Source organism: Psammomys obesus, unplaced genomic scaffold (genome assembly GCF_907164565.1).
Source record: "Psammomys obesus unplaced genomic scaffold, mPsaObe1.curated_primary_1811, whole genome shotgun sequence".
Lineage (NCBI taxonomy): Eukaryota > Metazoa > Chordata > Mammalia > Rodentia > Muridae > Psammomys > Psammomys obesus.
The window spans coordinates 16,252,026-16,268,348 of record NW_026596064.1 but is presented as its reverse complement, the minus strand read 5'-3'; the positions used below and the strand labels follow the sequence as shown (position 1 = coordinate 16,268,348).

At 47.0% G+C, this 16,323-nt stretch overlaps 1 protein-coding gene across 1 annotated transcript in view; it reads right to left on the bottom strand.

Annotated features, from left to right (window-relative positions):
* The window catches only part of Fstl1 (follistatin like 1), a 53,008-nt gene that overhangs the window by 16,709 nt on the left and 19,976 nt on the right, over positions 1 to 16,323 (bottom strand). Inside the window, exon 3 of the mRNA XM_055625136.1 lies at positions 1,737 to 1,841. Coding sequence (XP_055481111.1) covers positions 1,737 to 1,841 — 105 coding nt within the window. The remainder of the gene's footprint in view (positions 1 to 1,736; positions 1,842 to 16,323) is intronic.

The following is a 16,323-nucleotide window of genomic DNA, read 5'->3' as shown; positions in this document are numbered from 1 at the left end:
CTTCCAAAGAACCCAGGTTCAATTCCCAGCACCCACATGGCAGCTCACAGCTGTCTGTAATCCTGGCTCCAGGGGACCTGACGCTCTCAAGACAGACATACATGAAGGGAAAACACCAATGTACATAAGATAAAGATAAATAAATAGTTTTTTAAAAAAGAATGGAAATTTATTAAAGCATTGCCTATTTCTCAAAGGCTCATTTTGCCTTTCAAATGCCATTTAAAAACAAAACTTCAAAGCCCACATTCTGTCCAACAATTTAAAACTTTGCATATCTTTGATCCAACAGGCCCGTGGTGCCCATCAATTCTAAGAAATAAAGGATATTTGCAAAAGGGTTCAAGTGTTGTGGTGGTAAACCGTCCAGAGAAGCACTTAAATGGCCACCTCTAAGGAAATGAATGAACACATTTCTATCACTAAATATTATTCGGCTTTTTAAAGAAAAGTGAGTTAAAAGTCGTTGTTGATCTGGGAGGCTGTCACAGCACACCAAAGACTGCAAAGTACAAATTGCAGAAATAGTATTGTGGAAATAGTATTTTGCATAAAAGGGAAACCCTGGTGTTTAGAAAAGTTGTTAATGCCAGTAACCTCAGACTAATGAGAACTGAGAGTTGTTAGTACAAATGTCTAGATACCTACACTATTTGACACAAAAACAGCTTTTAAATGTAAAAGCTGTTTTAAACTGAAGGAAAAAAAAAGGAACTATTTATTCTTACAGAGTCTCCTCAGGACGTTTTTTTAAAGACACTTTTTCAAGGTACCCAACGTGACGTGACAAGCATACTTGTGACTAGTCATGGCTACTTCCGGTCATCAGTGGAATTAAAAAAAGAGAGTTCAACTTTCCCAACCACTGCCTCAAAGGACGGACGCATGTTGGATTCAAATGGAAAGTTAAACAGTTCTTGCTACTTCAGACCCAGAGAGTTGAATTCAAACATCCATCAAGAAAAACAAAGAAACCCAAAACTCAGAAAAACAAACAAACAAAAACAACAAACAAACAAACAAAAAAACCGACGACAGATTTGAAACTAGACAAAAATTTTCGATGTCTATCCTCTTTCTTGGCTCATAGTCCTCTTGGCTACCGTCCATCCTTCCTCACCGATCACCTCATTGGACACTTATTACCCCCTCTGCCTCATTTTACCTTTCCGACTGCTCCCTCCGCTGTATCTCTTTACATTGTATTATGGTCTAGGATGTTTATATGAGAGAGAACATGCATTTTGTTTTCCTTTCCGAGTCTGAATCGCCTCACTTAATATTATACCTTCTAGGTCCATCTGCTTTCCTACAAATCTCATTTTTCTTTCCAGCCGAATATAACTTCATTGTTGTCTGTGTACCACATTTTCATCATTCGTTCTTCTGCTGATGGACATCTAGACTAGTTCCATTTTCTTGCATACATAGACATACAGTCATTATATGATTATGATGGCGTGTGTGTATGTGTATAGAGGCCAGAGAGATCCGGACTGGGTGTTGTCCTTGGTTGCTTTCTGTATAGTTTTCTGAGCTAGTTCTCACTAAGTCTGGAGCTCATGATTTGACTAGAGGAATGGCTGGTCAATGAACTCCACAGATTTGTCCCCTATCCCCCAGTGCTGGGCTCACAGACTCTTGCTGCCACAGCAGGCCTCTGTGTGGGTCCTGAGGCTCTGAATGCAGCCCCCCCACAAACAGTCACCGCCCTCCAGCCTGACACCAGGACCTACCTCAATGCAGAGGCACGTGGGCTCGCCCTTCTCCGTGACTGCGCACTCCCGGCCAGCTCCACAAAACACGTTGGCGCAGATCTTGGATTTGCTCCTCGGTTCTTCCTGAAACACAAACCATCAAGGAAGCCGAGTTACTGAGATGATCCCGCCACAGGATGAAACATGGCAGTAATGACCTTTCAGGCTTTGGATTGTGGTCTGCCAACCATCAGCACCAAACTCACGGGCACTGTTCCGGCTCCGGTTCGGGCACCGGAGATTGTTGCCCTGAGAACAAAGAGTGACTTTCTTGCATTCTACCTCATTTTTATTAAGTGTATTGAGCATTTATGATAAAGCCAGCACGATGCTAAAGGCAGGCTTTGCCCTCATGAAGCCTGTGACTCTCAGGAGAACGCATTTAGAACACACGTGGAAACGCAGCAGCAGCGGTGGGCGCCCCGGGGAGCAGGCACGATGTGCGGGGGGAATCAGAAGTGGGCCTGTCTGACAATTCCACACCTTAACCGATGCTTTAAGGATGAGAAGATTAAGCTAGGAAGAAATGGAAACACCGGAGACACATCCAGACATCTTAACAGCAAGGGGTGCTCAGGGCAGTGCCATCTCAAAGGGCAGGAGAAGGGTGGCTAAAACGTGGAGATGCTGTTGTTTACTATTCGGCCACTGTGCGTGTGCCCCGGCTATAAGAGGATCAAACCACGCCAACGACAGCAGTGGCCCTCAAGCGTCTTGCTGGTCAGGATTTCTGCTCAGACAGATGTTACGGGACCACAGGTCTGTATGCCACACGGAAATGTGGGTTTGTTGGTGGCACCTTCTTTCACTCCCACTCGCTGGTGGTGGAGGGCCGGCCCCACCTCATTCACCACTCAACCCTGTCCTGTGGTAGTGGTGGATAAACAGAGACCAGGATGACTCCGGCCCCTCTGCCCTACTAGGTGGGGCAGGCTGAATTGCTGAAGGATTCCAGGCCTAAGACTACTGGGCTGGAGCGGACTACATAACAATACAGAAGGAAAACGCCCAGGAATGACTGGGGTAAAGGCAAAGTCCATTTTTCCGGCCGATGCCTACCGTGCCATCTAAAGAACTCATCCCTTAAAAGGGGTAACAAGAATAGCACACAGACAGACACACACACACAAAGTACAGGCTTGAAGGAGCTAAGATTGGGCCAAAATAGCTGCTCTGCTGCCACCTGGAGGCTGTTTTGCAAACTCCAGTTTATTCTTTTCTCCCATAAACCCGCTTGCCTGCCACGCAGAGATTTCATTGGTCTAGAACTCATTTTCATGCTCACATCTCATTGGCTTACATGGTGTTGCTAAACCATTTTTTTTAATGTTGCTAAGGAGAATTCAAAAAAAGCTGGCAGACAAGTGAAGAAAAAAAAAAAAAAAAAAAAAAAAAGTAATTCCCTGAAGGTTGGAGGACTGGATTTTGATCTGCTTCCTAAACAGAGATGGGAATAAAATCGAGCAAATTCTCCAGACAGACAGGGCCCTCCCTCTTGTGGGAGCTGTGCTCCGAGCATAAAGCTGGAAGGGAAGAGAAAGTGAATGCCCACTGTTGTAAAAGATGACTCCGGTGACCTCTTCGACCTCCCTGATCTGAACTCTAACCCCTGAGCCCGGCACAGGAGCCAGAGATGCACACAACAGTGAGCTTGGGCACATGTCCACGTACGTTCAAGTGAAAACTCAAAACGTTCCCTCGTGTGTTAACTAGTTCCTCTGCTTCTTCAAGCTGTGTATGGGAGAGAGAGGGAGGGAGAAAGACAGACAGACAGACAGACAAACACACACACACAGGAAGAGGGAGAGCGAGAGGAGGGCGGGGAGCGGGAGAAAGATGCGGTCAACGGTCGACGTTACAGAGCTGCTGCAGAAGGGCCTGCAGCGTTTAGAGCCTCATTTTTGTCTCGTGAGCGGTTATTGTTTGTCCCTTGTGTGTGGGAGGAGTGCACCTGTCAGGGCCTGCTTGTAAAGGTCAGAGGACAACTTGTGGGAGTAGGGGCTCTCTCTGTCCATCGGGTGGGTTCCAGGCTTGGCCACAAGTGCCTTTACCCAATGGGCCATCCTTCCCACCCCCTTTTGGTAAATATTACAAATAAAAACTGTCCTGTGGAGGCTGAATTCAGCACAAGTCGTTTGCGGAGGCAGTTCTCAAAACACACGCTTGGAGGAGAATACCTTTCTCTTACACACTGACAACTAATACTTGAAGAGCGCAATTAAAACCTGCAAAAATGTTTTCATAAACGTGATTTTACCTTACTGCGTGGCTAACTCAACCAGAACACATATATTAGTAGCTTCACTTTACGAATGAGAAAACTGAGGCTCCAGAGGTCAAATAATTTGCTGAAGGTCCCAAAACTAAAAAAAATAAATAAATTAGAGGAATCTCTATTTGGCTCACAGTGTGCCCATTCATAGACGCCTGACATTCTGCTAAATGACCTGCTACAAGTGAGGCAACTTCAGTGCTTTAGGTCCCTAATTCCAATGTCATATTATCCCTGTTGTACAGGTGAGGGAGTTGACCTTAGAGGCCCTGGAACAAAAGGTGACAGAGCTGGAGCTTCCTCCAGCCAAAGGGAAATGATCCCTCTATATTTATCTTTATTTTTAAATCCAGATGACTTAAGGATAGGGAAAACATAATGGGAATATGGACGAGAGAATAAAAAGTATAAGGAGAAAGTGCCAAGTGCGTTGGGCATTTAGATCTGATATGCAAATGTCATATCCAACCCCTCTTTATTTGCTGTGGTCATGAGCATGGGGTTATCTTGAAGCCTGTTTCCTTGAGTGCAAATATGAAATTTTGATGGTTAGAATTGTCTTGAAACTCAAATGAGATACAGTGTGTGCTATCCAACAGGAAGTGGCTGTCACTACCATGGGTGGTTTATTTTCAGTTTTCCCACTGAAATGCTGTCACCACCACCTTGGACTGACATGTCCCCATTCTTCCCTGTCCTCACTTCCAGTGGAAAGGTACCGCTGAGAGCGAAACTGACAGAATGGTGAATGCAAAGGGCCTGGCAGTCCCCAGAGGGCCTTTTACAGAGCACGGAAATAGGGGGAGGCAGCTAGTTACACAAGCATCCCCTTTGCAGGTGACTGGTCTGTCAATAGGTGGCAATCTCTCTCTTTATCTCACACTGAGAGGAGCCGCATTGCAGAAGAGCTTTCCTGGCTGCCGCTGCAGCTCTGCCCAACTAGGTCCTCCCAGAGAGAAGTGCAGGAATGAGGAAGAAGAGGGTGAACCCTTGAGGGACACAGGCAGAAGGATCTGCCAGTCCGGGAACTAACCTGTGGACTCAATGCCCTTTCCCCTTCTCCTCACTCACAGGTAGTTTTGATGGCAGAAAGCAAGGTCAACAATGAAGGACATTTCTTTGTGCCATTCAAAGCAGCCCTCTAAGTTCCAACATCTTTGGGAGCCAAAGTGTTAGAGTCATTCCCACGGCTCCTGGACAATTCCTCACGGCCATAGGTGGGCTTCTGCTGAGTGGCTGGTTCCAGCCAGAAAGTCTAAGGCAGTAACCTAGGTAAGGGGTCGCAAAGGCCTGAGGCCACCGTGGGCTGATGTGCTCGGCACCTACAACTGCCTGCGGCTCTGCGGACATCTGTCCTTGCCGTTTCTGGTCGGGCGCCTGCATTTCCAGTTGTGCGTAACAGGTGCAGGAGCGTTTGAGATTCAGAAAAGCTCCATGGCAGCCCAGGTGAGAGGCAAGTCAGGAAAGGGACACAAGTTGACCCGGCCGCTGAGTCTCCACGTTCTTTCTTCCAGTAAGGCCAAAGGAGGGTGCTGAGGGCAGAGGGGCCGGCTGCAGGGCGTGGCGCAGGGATGAGGTAAAGCTCTTGCAAATGAAGTAGAACCAGGTGCACTGCCATCAATCACTGTGGTTTTAGGGACAGAAAACCACGCAGGTCTATGGACGGTTGCCATCCAAGGTCTCTCAGGCTTGTCCATTCGTATAAAAATGTGAACAGACGTATGGATCTGAACGGACTCATGAGCGTGACAGACTAAGTGTGAGTCGAGGATAAGTTCATGTAGCTTTAAAAACCAACGGCACATCTGAGCATGGTGGCACACGGCTGTCACTACGACCCCGGCACCCGGGAGGCTAGGGCATAAAGATGCCGAGTTTGAGGCGGTTGTGGACTATGTAACGAGATGCCAGTCTAAAACAACAACAACAACAACAAACAAACAAACAAACCCAAGACTACAAAACAAAACAAAAATCTCAAGTGTGGGGTTCGAATAGATTCCTGCGTTTGAAGGCTTGGCCAGAGGGAGCGGCAGTATTAGGAGGTGTGGTCTCACCGGAGGAGGCGTGGCCTTGTTAGAGGACACGCGTTAAGGTGCAGGAGAGGCTTTGAGGTCTTAAATGCTCAAGCTATGTCCAGTGTGGAGCACATCTCGTCTCCTTGCTGCCTGCGGATCAGGATGTAGAACTCTTGATCTCTTCCAGCACCACGTCTGCCTACACCATGCTATGATTCTTGCCGTGAGGATAATGGACTGAAGCTCTGAAACTAAACCAGCCCCGATTAAAGGTTTTCCTTCCTAAGAGTTGCCTTAGCCTGGTGTCTCTTCACAGCCATAACACCCTAACTAAGACGCCAGGCAACAACAAAATGAAAACAAAACCAAGTATCTGCCTATGTCTTAGTTGGGGTTACTATTGCTGTGAGGAAACACCACAGCCAAATGCAACTTGCAGAGGAAAGTGTTAATTTGACTTACACTTACACTTACTGCTCCAGGGCAGGAAAACTCAAACACAACAGGAACCTAGAGGCAGGAGCGGATGCAGAGGCCTCGGAGGAGTACTGCTTACTGGCTTGCTCCTAATGGCTTGCTCAGCCAAGATTTTTAATAGAACCCAAGGCCACCAGACCAGGGATGGCACCACCCACAATGGGCTGGGCCCTCGCACATCAATCACTGATTATGAAAATGCCCTATAGGCTTGCCTACAGCCTGATCTTATGGAAGAGGTTTCTTACTGAGGTTTCTTCCTCTCAGATGACTTTTAGCTTGCGTCAAGCTCTCATAAAACTCTCTAACACAGCCTCCAAGTGGAAAAGCCTCAGGAGGTTCTAACTTGGTCCTCTCACCTCTGTCTCCATGTTACTTTCTGGATGTGCACGGCTGAAGGACTGGTCTCATGGCTAATTTTCACACTACAAATTCCTCATGGCAAACGAATGCCTAACAGTTCCACTTCTTCCCAGTTGAAAACTTTCTCCCAGCTCTTGCGGGTTGATGACATATGCTTGCACAGCAATTTTAAAAATCAATTTAAGCTTCAATTTCTATTAATGGGTGTGTGTGTGTGTGTGTGTGTGTGTGTGTGTGTGTATGCGTGTGCCTGTGTGAGGATGTGCTGTGGGTTCCCAAGGATGCCAGAAGAGGGTACTGGATCCTTTGGAGCTTTAGTTACAGCTGGTCATGAACCAGCAAACATGGATGCTGAGAATGGACTTTGGTCCTCAGGAAGGGCAGCAGGCGCTCTTAAGCACTGCTCAGCAATTTTGATAGGTTAGTTTTCCTATCTTTTTTGGCTCTTTAAAAGGGACTTGACTCTAGGCTCTTCCAGATTTGAGATTCTAGCATGACCAGTGTCCCTAAGATGACACTATGCCCTGGCCCTGGCCTTCAGCCCTCAACTCCAGCCTCTTTCCCATGTGCTGCTCTATCTCTCTGTAAATCAAAGCCAAGAATCTTCAGTCCGAGGTCTCACAGAGCTACAATTATTATTATTATTTTTTGCAAGCAAATGAAAAAGGAAGCTATCTGCAAAACCAGTAGAGGTGATCCTGTGCTCGAGTCTCTGGGCTGAAGAGCACAAAACACAAACTGAAATGTTTCTTAAAAACCCCGTGAAGTCAAACAATTTCTGCAAAACATGTGCTCCGGCAAGGATGGGAAGTTTATAGGCGAAGCCATAAAAGTCGGCTTAATGCAGCATCGCTTCACTAATTGGAACTGGGTCAGCGCCATCTTCTCAGTTCTTTTTCCTTCCCACCCCACCCCCACCCCTGTCCTCACTCTCTCCTGATTGTGCCAAGGTGGATATGCAGCTCCGCATGCCACTGCTCTGTAGTAGAGCAGCTTTGTTGACATTCTTGCTTTGCCAGAACTAGCCACGGACACTTCATGAGACCATCGGGGACTCTCAGACGGCCGTCTGGAGTACAAGTCCATAGAAAAGGTGGAGAGTTCGAAGGAGAAAATGAAACCTCCCCCAGCTGCTGAAATTTAGCTTGGGCATCCTTCGCACGAGCCCAGCAAAGGCTGTTCTTCTGCTCCAGAAAGGAATGTGCTGGTGCTCCATGGGCAAAAAAAAAAAAAAAAAAAAAAAAAAAAGGAGAGGAGGGGGGAGAGGCACTCCACAGCAGCAGGTCTGACGCGCTTGGCACTACACAGAGCATCCGTGCCAACCCCACACTTAAGTGTCCTTTGCCTGTGTGTGTTTCCAGCCAACGCCTTACCCAAAGTTTAACAAACCAGGGCCACATGTAGATTGTAAAAGGCCTGAAGCTTGAGTGTCAGGGAGGGGGCCCCCTCTGTAAGAACACACAACTGTGAATGCAAAATGGAGTCCATTTTGGGAGGGACCTGGCAAGTGAAAGCACTGAAGCAGATGCTTCATTAGCATCCAGGTCTCCCCAACTCTCCATCTGCTTCATTGCTTCCTTCTTCGACAAGATCTTTCTAACAACGTCTTTGAGCCTTTTGTCAGTCTGTCTGTCAGAGCCTGTGCACATAGGGCTTACCTCAAGCAAGTGGCTTACAGACTCTGGCTTCCCACAGACCCAGTCTCAGGGAACGGTTTTCCTATTAAATGCCATTTGGGAATTCCAAGTTTCAATTACACAAGATGAGAAGTTTCTGCAGGCTTCAGTGTTTTGTTAACTATACCGTAATGGCTGTTTTTAATTTGCCAAGAACAGGGGACCTTGCGTCTTCTCAGGGCAGGCACACAATACCATCTATTACTTAAAGGGAATAAAGATGTGTTAATTCTCTTGATTGTATATGAATAAAAAAAATCAAGTTGTTTGTCTCGAATACATAACGTTTTTTTGTATACCAGTCAAAGCTTAGAATGCCTGGGTGAGACTGCCAAGCACAAAATACTTACCTATTTCAAATTAGCCTAGAGATTCATTTTCTATTCTTCAGCCTAAGACTTGCCCACTTTAACAGCCAACGTAGGGCATATACATAGTTCTACAGGCTTCTTCAGCTAAGGAAAGTAAATCACTTACATGTATTTAGACTTAGATCTGGTGAGTGCCATATTAACTAACGAATGGTAATGGCGGCAGAGCGTGGCAGGGCACAGCTGCGATCCCAGCACTCGGGGAGTCAGGGGCAGGCAGATCTCTGTGAGTTCTAGGCCAGCCTGGGCTACATCATGGGGACCCAGCTGGCTATGGTGGTGAGCGCACCTGGACCCAAGCTCTGAGTGAGGAAGATCACCTGAGTCTAGGAGTTCCATACTTGTCTAGGAAACAAAATGGCACTGCTTCAAAACACACACACACACACACACACACACACACACACACACACACCTAATTAAGCTAACAGTCTGTGACCAGCATGGAGAAACAAGGAGAGGACTGGGAGCATGCAGAGACCATCTCAGCGGGGGAGGGTAGAGATATAATTAAAGGACACCTAAAACTTTCTAAAGAATATTGGGGTCTGGCAATACAATGGGTACAGGGCAGGGAAGGAGTGAACCTGGGAGCTGGAAGGCCTTTGGTCTTGGGGGGTCAGCAGATAGAGAAATGCCCGCTGTTAGAGACGCAGCTTTGGCAAGAGGGCAGGGTGACACAAGGGGGCGGTGAGTCAGAAATGGATGGACCCAAGTCTAAGCAGACGGTGTGACAGCCCGCAGCTGGAAATAGGGGTAGAGATGTACATCTGGATGTCATCTGTGTAGGGGTGAGGGACAGGGGAAGAAGAAGGCGTTAAAGAGGGGGTGAAGGGCTGAGAACAGCTGGGGAGGGGACGGGGAAACCGAAAACAGACTCCAAGGACTGCGGAGCATGCGCCCGACGGCCCACCAGGAGTCTCTGCAATCCGGAAGGACACCTTCTCTCCAGGCAGATGCAGAACCAGCTGTCGTACAGGGTTTGGCAGGCCCTCTCACGTCTCTGTGGTCAGAAGCCTGCCCAGTTATGAGGGCTCTGGCGGTAAAGCAGCCAAGAAAGTGGAGGAGGAAGATTCAGGAAATTGGGAGGAAGCCCGGCCAGTTGAGAGCTCCGTAGAATGGGAGATGAATATGGTTGCATGGAAGTGATTTGGTAAAGTGCTGGGGTGGGGCGGCGAGGGCATTTCAGCTCTGAATCACTCACCGAGAGGCAGACTGAGGTAGGAGGGAAACCCTAGGTTATGTGCCTGCCTCTTAGGCAGTGTGACTTAGGGAAGAAGCTTAATACCTTAGAGCCTCAGTTACCAATTTATAACACACGAGGGTTGTACATGATGCCCAGTTCCCTTATGCTGTTTGGATTCCATTAACTAGCTCAAGAATTCACCAAATCTCGTGATCCCGAGTCTCAAATGTTTGTCTCCTAAGTAAGCTCACTGAATGCCCACACTAAGAATGATTCTCTACAGATTTTTTTTTTTTTTTTTTTTTTTTTGACGCGGGTGCTCACTATGTAGCCCCAATTTGCCTCAGATATTGTATATGTAGCTCAGGGTTTTGTATTGAACTATCAGCAATCCCCCTGCCTCAGCCTCCAGGGTACTGGGATTCCAGGCATGCCCACCATGCCCAGCTTGTGTGCTTGCCCAGTCTGATGGCATTCCAAGGCTGTTGCCGGAAGGCTCTCAGAGTCTAAGGACTTCATAAGCAATTCCTACTCCCTCCTGGAGCATGCTAGAGCTGCCCCTCTGGAGTCAAACAGCCCTTTCACAGGAGGTCACGAAAGACCATCTTGCATATCAGATATTTAGGTTACGATTCTTAACGGTGGCAAAAATCACAGCTATGAAGCAGTGATGGAATGATTTTTATGCTGGTGGGGTCACGACAAATTGAGGGACTATGTTAAAGGGTCGCAGTGTTGGGAAAGTTGAGAACCACCGCTCTAGAGGAAACACCAGGTGTTTCAGTGGCGAGGAACCTGCCGGAACTTTCTAGCCCCAACTAGAGTGCTACTAATTAAGTTTTAATTCTACTTGTGTTTGCCTTGCATGAAAGAAGGGAGGGAGAAGAAAGAGAGAAAATGGCTAACGGAAATTCACTGGAGATTCACAGTCCCCTTTCCTGCCAAGAAGCTGTCACTGAAGTATGTCTTGCGCTGCCAGGCCTCACATTTACTCTGCATTCATGCTCTAATTATTTCCACATGTAGTTCAAGAAAAAAAAAAAAAAAGGTTGATCGAGAGCTTTTTTTTCTTTTAAATTCCCCCACACCTAAATCCCCAATTCTCTCAATCCCGAGTGGGGAAGGCTCCAGGACAGCTGACGGAACGATTCCAGACAGCCAGTTTTAGAAGCATCCCCTGTAGCGACAGCCACATCTGGCCCATCATCCCCGCTGGCTCTCAGTCCTCCATCCAGAGCAAGCTGACCCTCCATCTCCCCAGGCTTGCCCGGCCAGGATCCAATTAACATTCATTCTTCAGAATTCTGAGTGGAATGCAGAGTTCATTGCTCTGATTTGGTGGGTGGGAGGGGAGAGATGGATAAAACCAAGAGGCGTCTTGCTCTCTGTCAGCCAATTCAAGCAGTACCTGGATGGCTGCTGGCGATACACACTTGCCAGGGAAGGAACTGACGGTGGCAAACAACCACAGTAGCTACCTTCACTTCTCCCCTTCTCCCTAACTGCAGCTTCATTCCATTACTCCAAAATTTGCATATGGCTCCCTGTTTTAGTCACTGTTCTTTTGCTGTGAAGAGACACCATGACAAAGACAACTCTTATGAAAGAAAGCATTTAATTGGGGGCTCGCTTACAGTTTCCGAGGTCTAGTCCATTGTTATCATGGCAGGGAGATGAGGGCAGGCAGGCATGGTGCTGAAGAAGTAGCTGAGAGCTACATTTTGGTCTGCAAGCAGCAGAGAGACTTTGTTTGAGTCTGCTGTGGGCTTTTGAAATCTCAAAGTAACCCACTTCCTCTAATAAGGCCACAGCTCTTAATCCTTTTTTTTTTTTTTTTTAATTTTAACTAATGTACATTGGTGTTTTGACTGCATGTATGTCTGTGTGAGGGTGTTGGATCCCCTGGCACAGGAGTTACAGACGGTGAGCTGCCATGTGGATCCTGGAGATTGAACCTGGGTTCTCAGGTAGAACAGCCAGGGCTATTAACCGCTTAGCCATCTCTCTAGCTCTCCTCTTAATCCTTCTAATCCTTTCAAATAGCACCACCTGCTTGTGGCTGAAGTCACATATGAGCTTATGGGGGCTATTCTTATTCAAACCAACACAGTTGCCTCTTCTTATAAGAAGCCATTGTCCTGCAAAGTGGTTCCCATGACCTTCCACAGGTCGTGACCTACCTCTCTTCGACCAGCCCTTACTTACACACATTAACAAGTCCATAGCATTCGGCCTTTTCCTAGCTCTTGTGTGACTTCACTGGCCCTGGCATCCTGAACCTCATGGCCACGGACGCTCTTCTTTTCAGACTCCTTGACTGTCGAGAGTAGGGGGAGTGGCCTGGACGGAGGACTAAAGGCACTGAGTAGACTAAAGTCCTGGGCTCCTGAGGATTTCCATGTTGAGAGTGCATTACCCTTTGAAAATGCCAGTGCTATGGAGACATTGCTTGATGCTTTTTTAACCTTCATATGGGCCGAGAAATGCTCCACAAGACCAGATTAAAAACACTATTCCCCATCTGGGAAGTCTGATTTACAGTCTGCTTGCCCAAATTCTTCCTGTCCTTCAAGGTTTGGCTAAGGCTATGTCACTTCAGCCTCAATGAGCCTTTCTTTTTCATTGGTACAAATTGCTCCTTCCTTGCCTGGCCTGCACCCTGCACTTCTCCCTTGTATGAATCCATTTTGATAATTTATTTTTTTAATTAATTGATTATATATATATATATATATATATATATATATATATATATATATTTTCCTTCCAGCTGAGCTACAACCTTCTAGGGGACAAAGGTTAAGCTTTAGTGTCCTCTTGCAGGCCCTAGTATATCACCCAATGAACCTTAATTAAAAGAGTAAAAGTCAGACTTGAGCTGCATCATCCTGGGTTGGGGCAGTGGCAGTACAGCTCCCCTCCTGGAGGTGACTCCGCAGAAAGCCTAAAGACCCCACTCCTCTCCACCAGACCATCAACATTCAGCCTGGAGTTTCACCAACCCGGGGTTGTCTGAGAGCCACAAAAGACACCAGCAGGCGTGTGTCTCTATGGGCACACGTGCACTGGCGATAGGCCATGGGTCGCTGAAGCGGCTTTTGGTGGTGTCTCTTGTCTATGATTAAGGTGTGCTGTAGCCGAGGCATGCTGAACGAATAAGAAAGGAGAGAAAGAAGATGGAAGAAGTCAGGTGGGACTGCAGGGTATACAATCAGACCAGATAAAAGCAGCCTGACACCAAGCTGGCCCAGTCATGGGAGAAGCAGAAGCAAAAAGGAGCAGGCGAGACAAGGTGGGAGAAACAGCGGAATGGGTGTCTTCAAGTAGCTGCTTTGCGACCTCCTTCCTAGGAACCTGGGCCCTTTGTTAACCTAGGAAGTAGAAGGAAGGGGACTGCTCAATAAACTTAAACCTGAAACAGGACTTGCCTTGCTCTGTCCCTTCTTTTATTTTGGCAGAACATTTGGGTCTCCTGGCTATTGGCAGGACCTTTGGTCTCGGCTCCCGGCGCTCCCCTCTGGCTCATGTACTATCCTGGCAACGGGCTGGAATTTACTGGAAAGAGAATTGGGAGTGAGGGCCCGCACTTAGCTGGACCTATATGTAGGGTGTTTTCCCTGCCGTTGGGTACTGTCAAAAGGATTGTGCTGTCCAACCAAGACTGAGATCATCTGTCGGTGGCAGGAACTGGGGTTCAGCAGGAATGACAGGGAGGTCAGAGGTGCTGAACAAAATGGAACTAGGAGACCCGTTCTAGTGGGGGCAGAATGGGTCTCCAGCTTAAAAGCAAGGACAGAGCCCTGGGGATCTTTTGGGGGCCGTGTGGCCACAAAATAGCTGTCAAGATTCCAATATCCTACACTTTTTTTTCCTAGTCTAAAAGTGCTGAAGGGGTTAAAGCTCAGAAACTCCCAACTAAAGGAAGTCTCCATACGCATGTGGCTTAGTAGGGTTCTGAGAAGCAGACAGATGTAATTAGAAGTGCTCAGACACAGTGTTGCCATGGAAACTGCTGGCCAGGAGAAACCTGGAGTCCCAGGAATAGTCCTCCAGGGAAGAGCCTGAGGCAGGTGGTACTCCTCCAGCCTGCCTGCTTCCAAGTTCTTGGGTTCTTGGGTAGATTCCTCCTGTTCCCCAATCCCACCCCTCAGTGATGCTAAATGTGAACCAATGGTTCCTTTCTGCAGCAAGGAAGCAGCTGCAGGTTGTTAGGAGAAAGTTCTCAGGGCGGTCTGTTTTTGCATCTGAGGCTGAGGGCCAGGAAGGGAGGCCGCAGGCTCCTTTTCCGCTTTATTACATGGCCAGCAGTTCTGGGAAGATCAGCGGTACAGGACAAGCAGGAAAGCATCTCTGGGTGTGGCTTTCAGCCATCTGTCTTATTCACGGAAACAACTGAATGTAAAAGGGGACCTTTCAAGTAGCTACAGTCAGGCAGCAGGCACAAACTATGACTGTTGTGATCACACTGATTAGGAGGTCTGTGGGGGAGGGGCATTTTATAGAGTAGGAACTCTAACCTGATGTTTGGGGTTCCCAGAAACCCTGATACAGATTTGGCGCCTGAACTTCAATGGGACATATTAATACTAAGCAAACCCACATGGAATTCTCTATGAACTTAGGAACAGAGAGAAATCTAAGAAATTACCACTCAGGGCATGGGCTGACCCTTACAGCCTTGCTTCAACAGTCATAGCATTCCTAGAGGTTCTGCTCCTGGAATGCCGGAAAACTGGGGTGAGGTGACCACCCTCAGTCATTAGAAATCCCCTCACCTGTGTCTCTAAAGATCATTCACTTCATGCATTGTCCTCAGAGGACATGAACTGCTTCCTCGTGAGAAAGTGGCCAGTAGTTCATCACTCCAAGCAAGGAGGCTTAATAAATGTCCCCTGAAGAGGGATCATTTCTTGGGGTGCACCTTTGTACATTCCTTAACCACGAGCAGTGGCTCTCGGATCCTGTGGTCAGGAAGTGCAGGGAAAGGTCGAGGTGCCCCCGGGAGACCAGCAGAAATGACTGTAGTTTAGGCATAATAGATCCAGACTGGATATTAGGAGCAGCTGGTTCAGCCACAAGCACAGTTAGAAAATTGTAGGATGTTTAGAGGGCGAGGCCCACCCAAGATGTGTCTTCTAGTATTTTCCCAGATGCCGGAGATCCGGCCATCTATCTAGCAGGAGTTTGAGACAGTTACTGTGCAGCCATGCTGGGGGCTACCCTGATCTCCACTCTGCGTTTAGACTGGAAGCCGCTGGGCTAACATCCTCATTTACCTGTACCTACGTTCAGACTCTCAGACTCATACTGGAAAAGTAGGGTACAGACAGGCCTCTGCCAAGTCTGGGACTTCCCCAAGATTTATGAGGTAATAAGAGATTCCTTATGACTTCTAATTTTTAACCATTGCTCTCTCTCTCTCTCCACTCTGCCAAGCAGGAAGATCTGGCAGTCCCCAGGATTTTAACAATATCCTGTTTAGAGAAATTTGGAGAACAAATTAAGAGCCACATAAAACCAGTTCCTGTGGGGAAAGGTAAGCTAAGACTCCTTTTTGTTTTTAGATGAAAAAAAAAAAAAAACCTACTTATTAAAAATTGCAGGAAGAAAATCCATAGGCAGATGGATTAGAGGATATAATATATGCTATAAGATTTAATATAATATATATTAAATAATATATATATTAAATATAATAATATATATTAAATATATGGCTATAATATAACCATCAGAAGGTTATAAATATCAGTGATAATGTAAGTGATTGTGAGCCAAACCCATGTGGTCAAGAGCTAGCAACATTCGGTAGTCATAGATATAGGCAATTTATAAACTAATATAGTAACTGCACATTTTGGTATCTCATGCAGCGAGCACAATGCATAGGTCACATGTCCACTTAGAACAGAAAAAGAGTTAAAAAATAACATGTTACAGGACACTATAAGAAAGCGAGGTCAACGAAGGATAAATGCTAAAACTTGGTCCATATTTTGGAAAGTCCAATCAAAGCAGTCCATAGGAAAAACTGTGCTTTCTCTAAGGCCCTGAAATACAAGGAGTAAGCTAAGACTCTTAACTCAGCCATGTGCGGTGGTACACGCCGGTAATCCCAGCACTCAGGGAGGTAGAGGCGGCAGCTCTCTAAGTTAGAGAGTTAGAGGCCAGCCTGGTCTACACATTGAGTCCAGGACAGATAA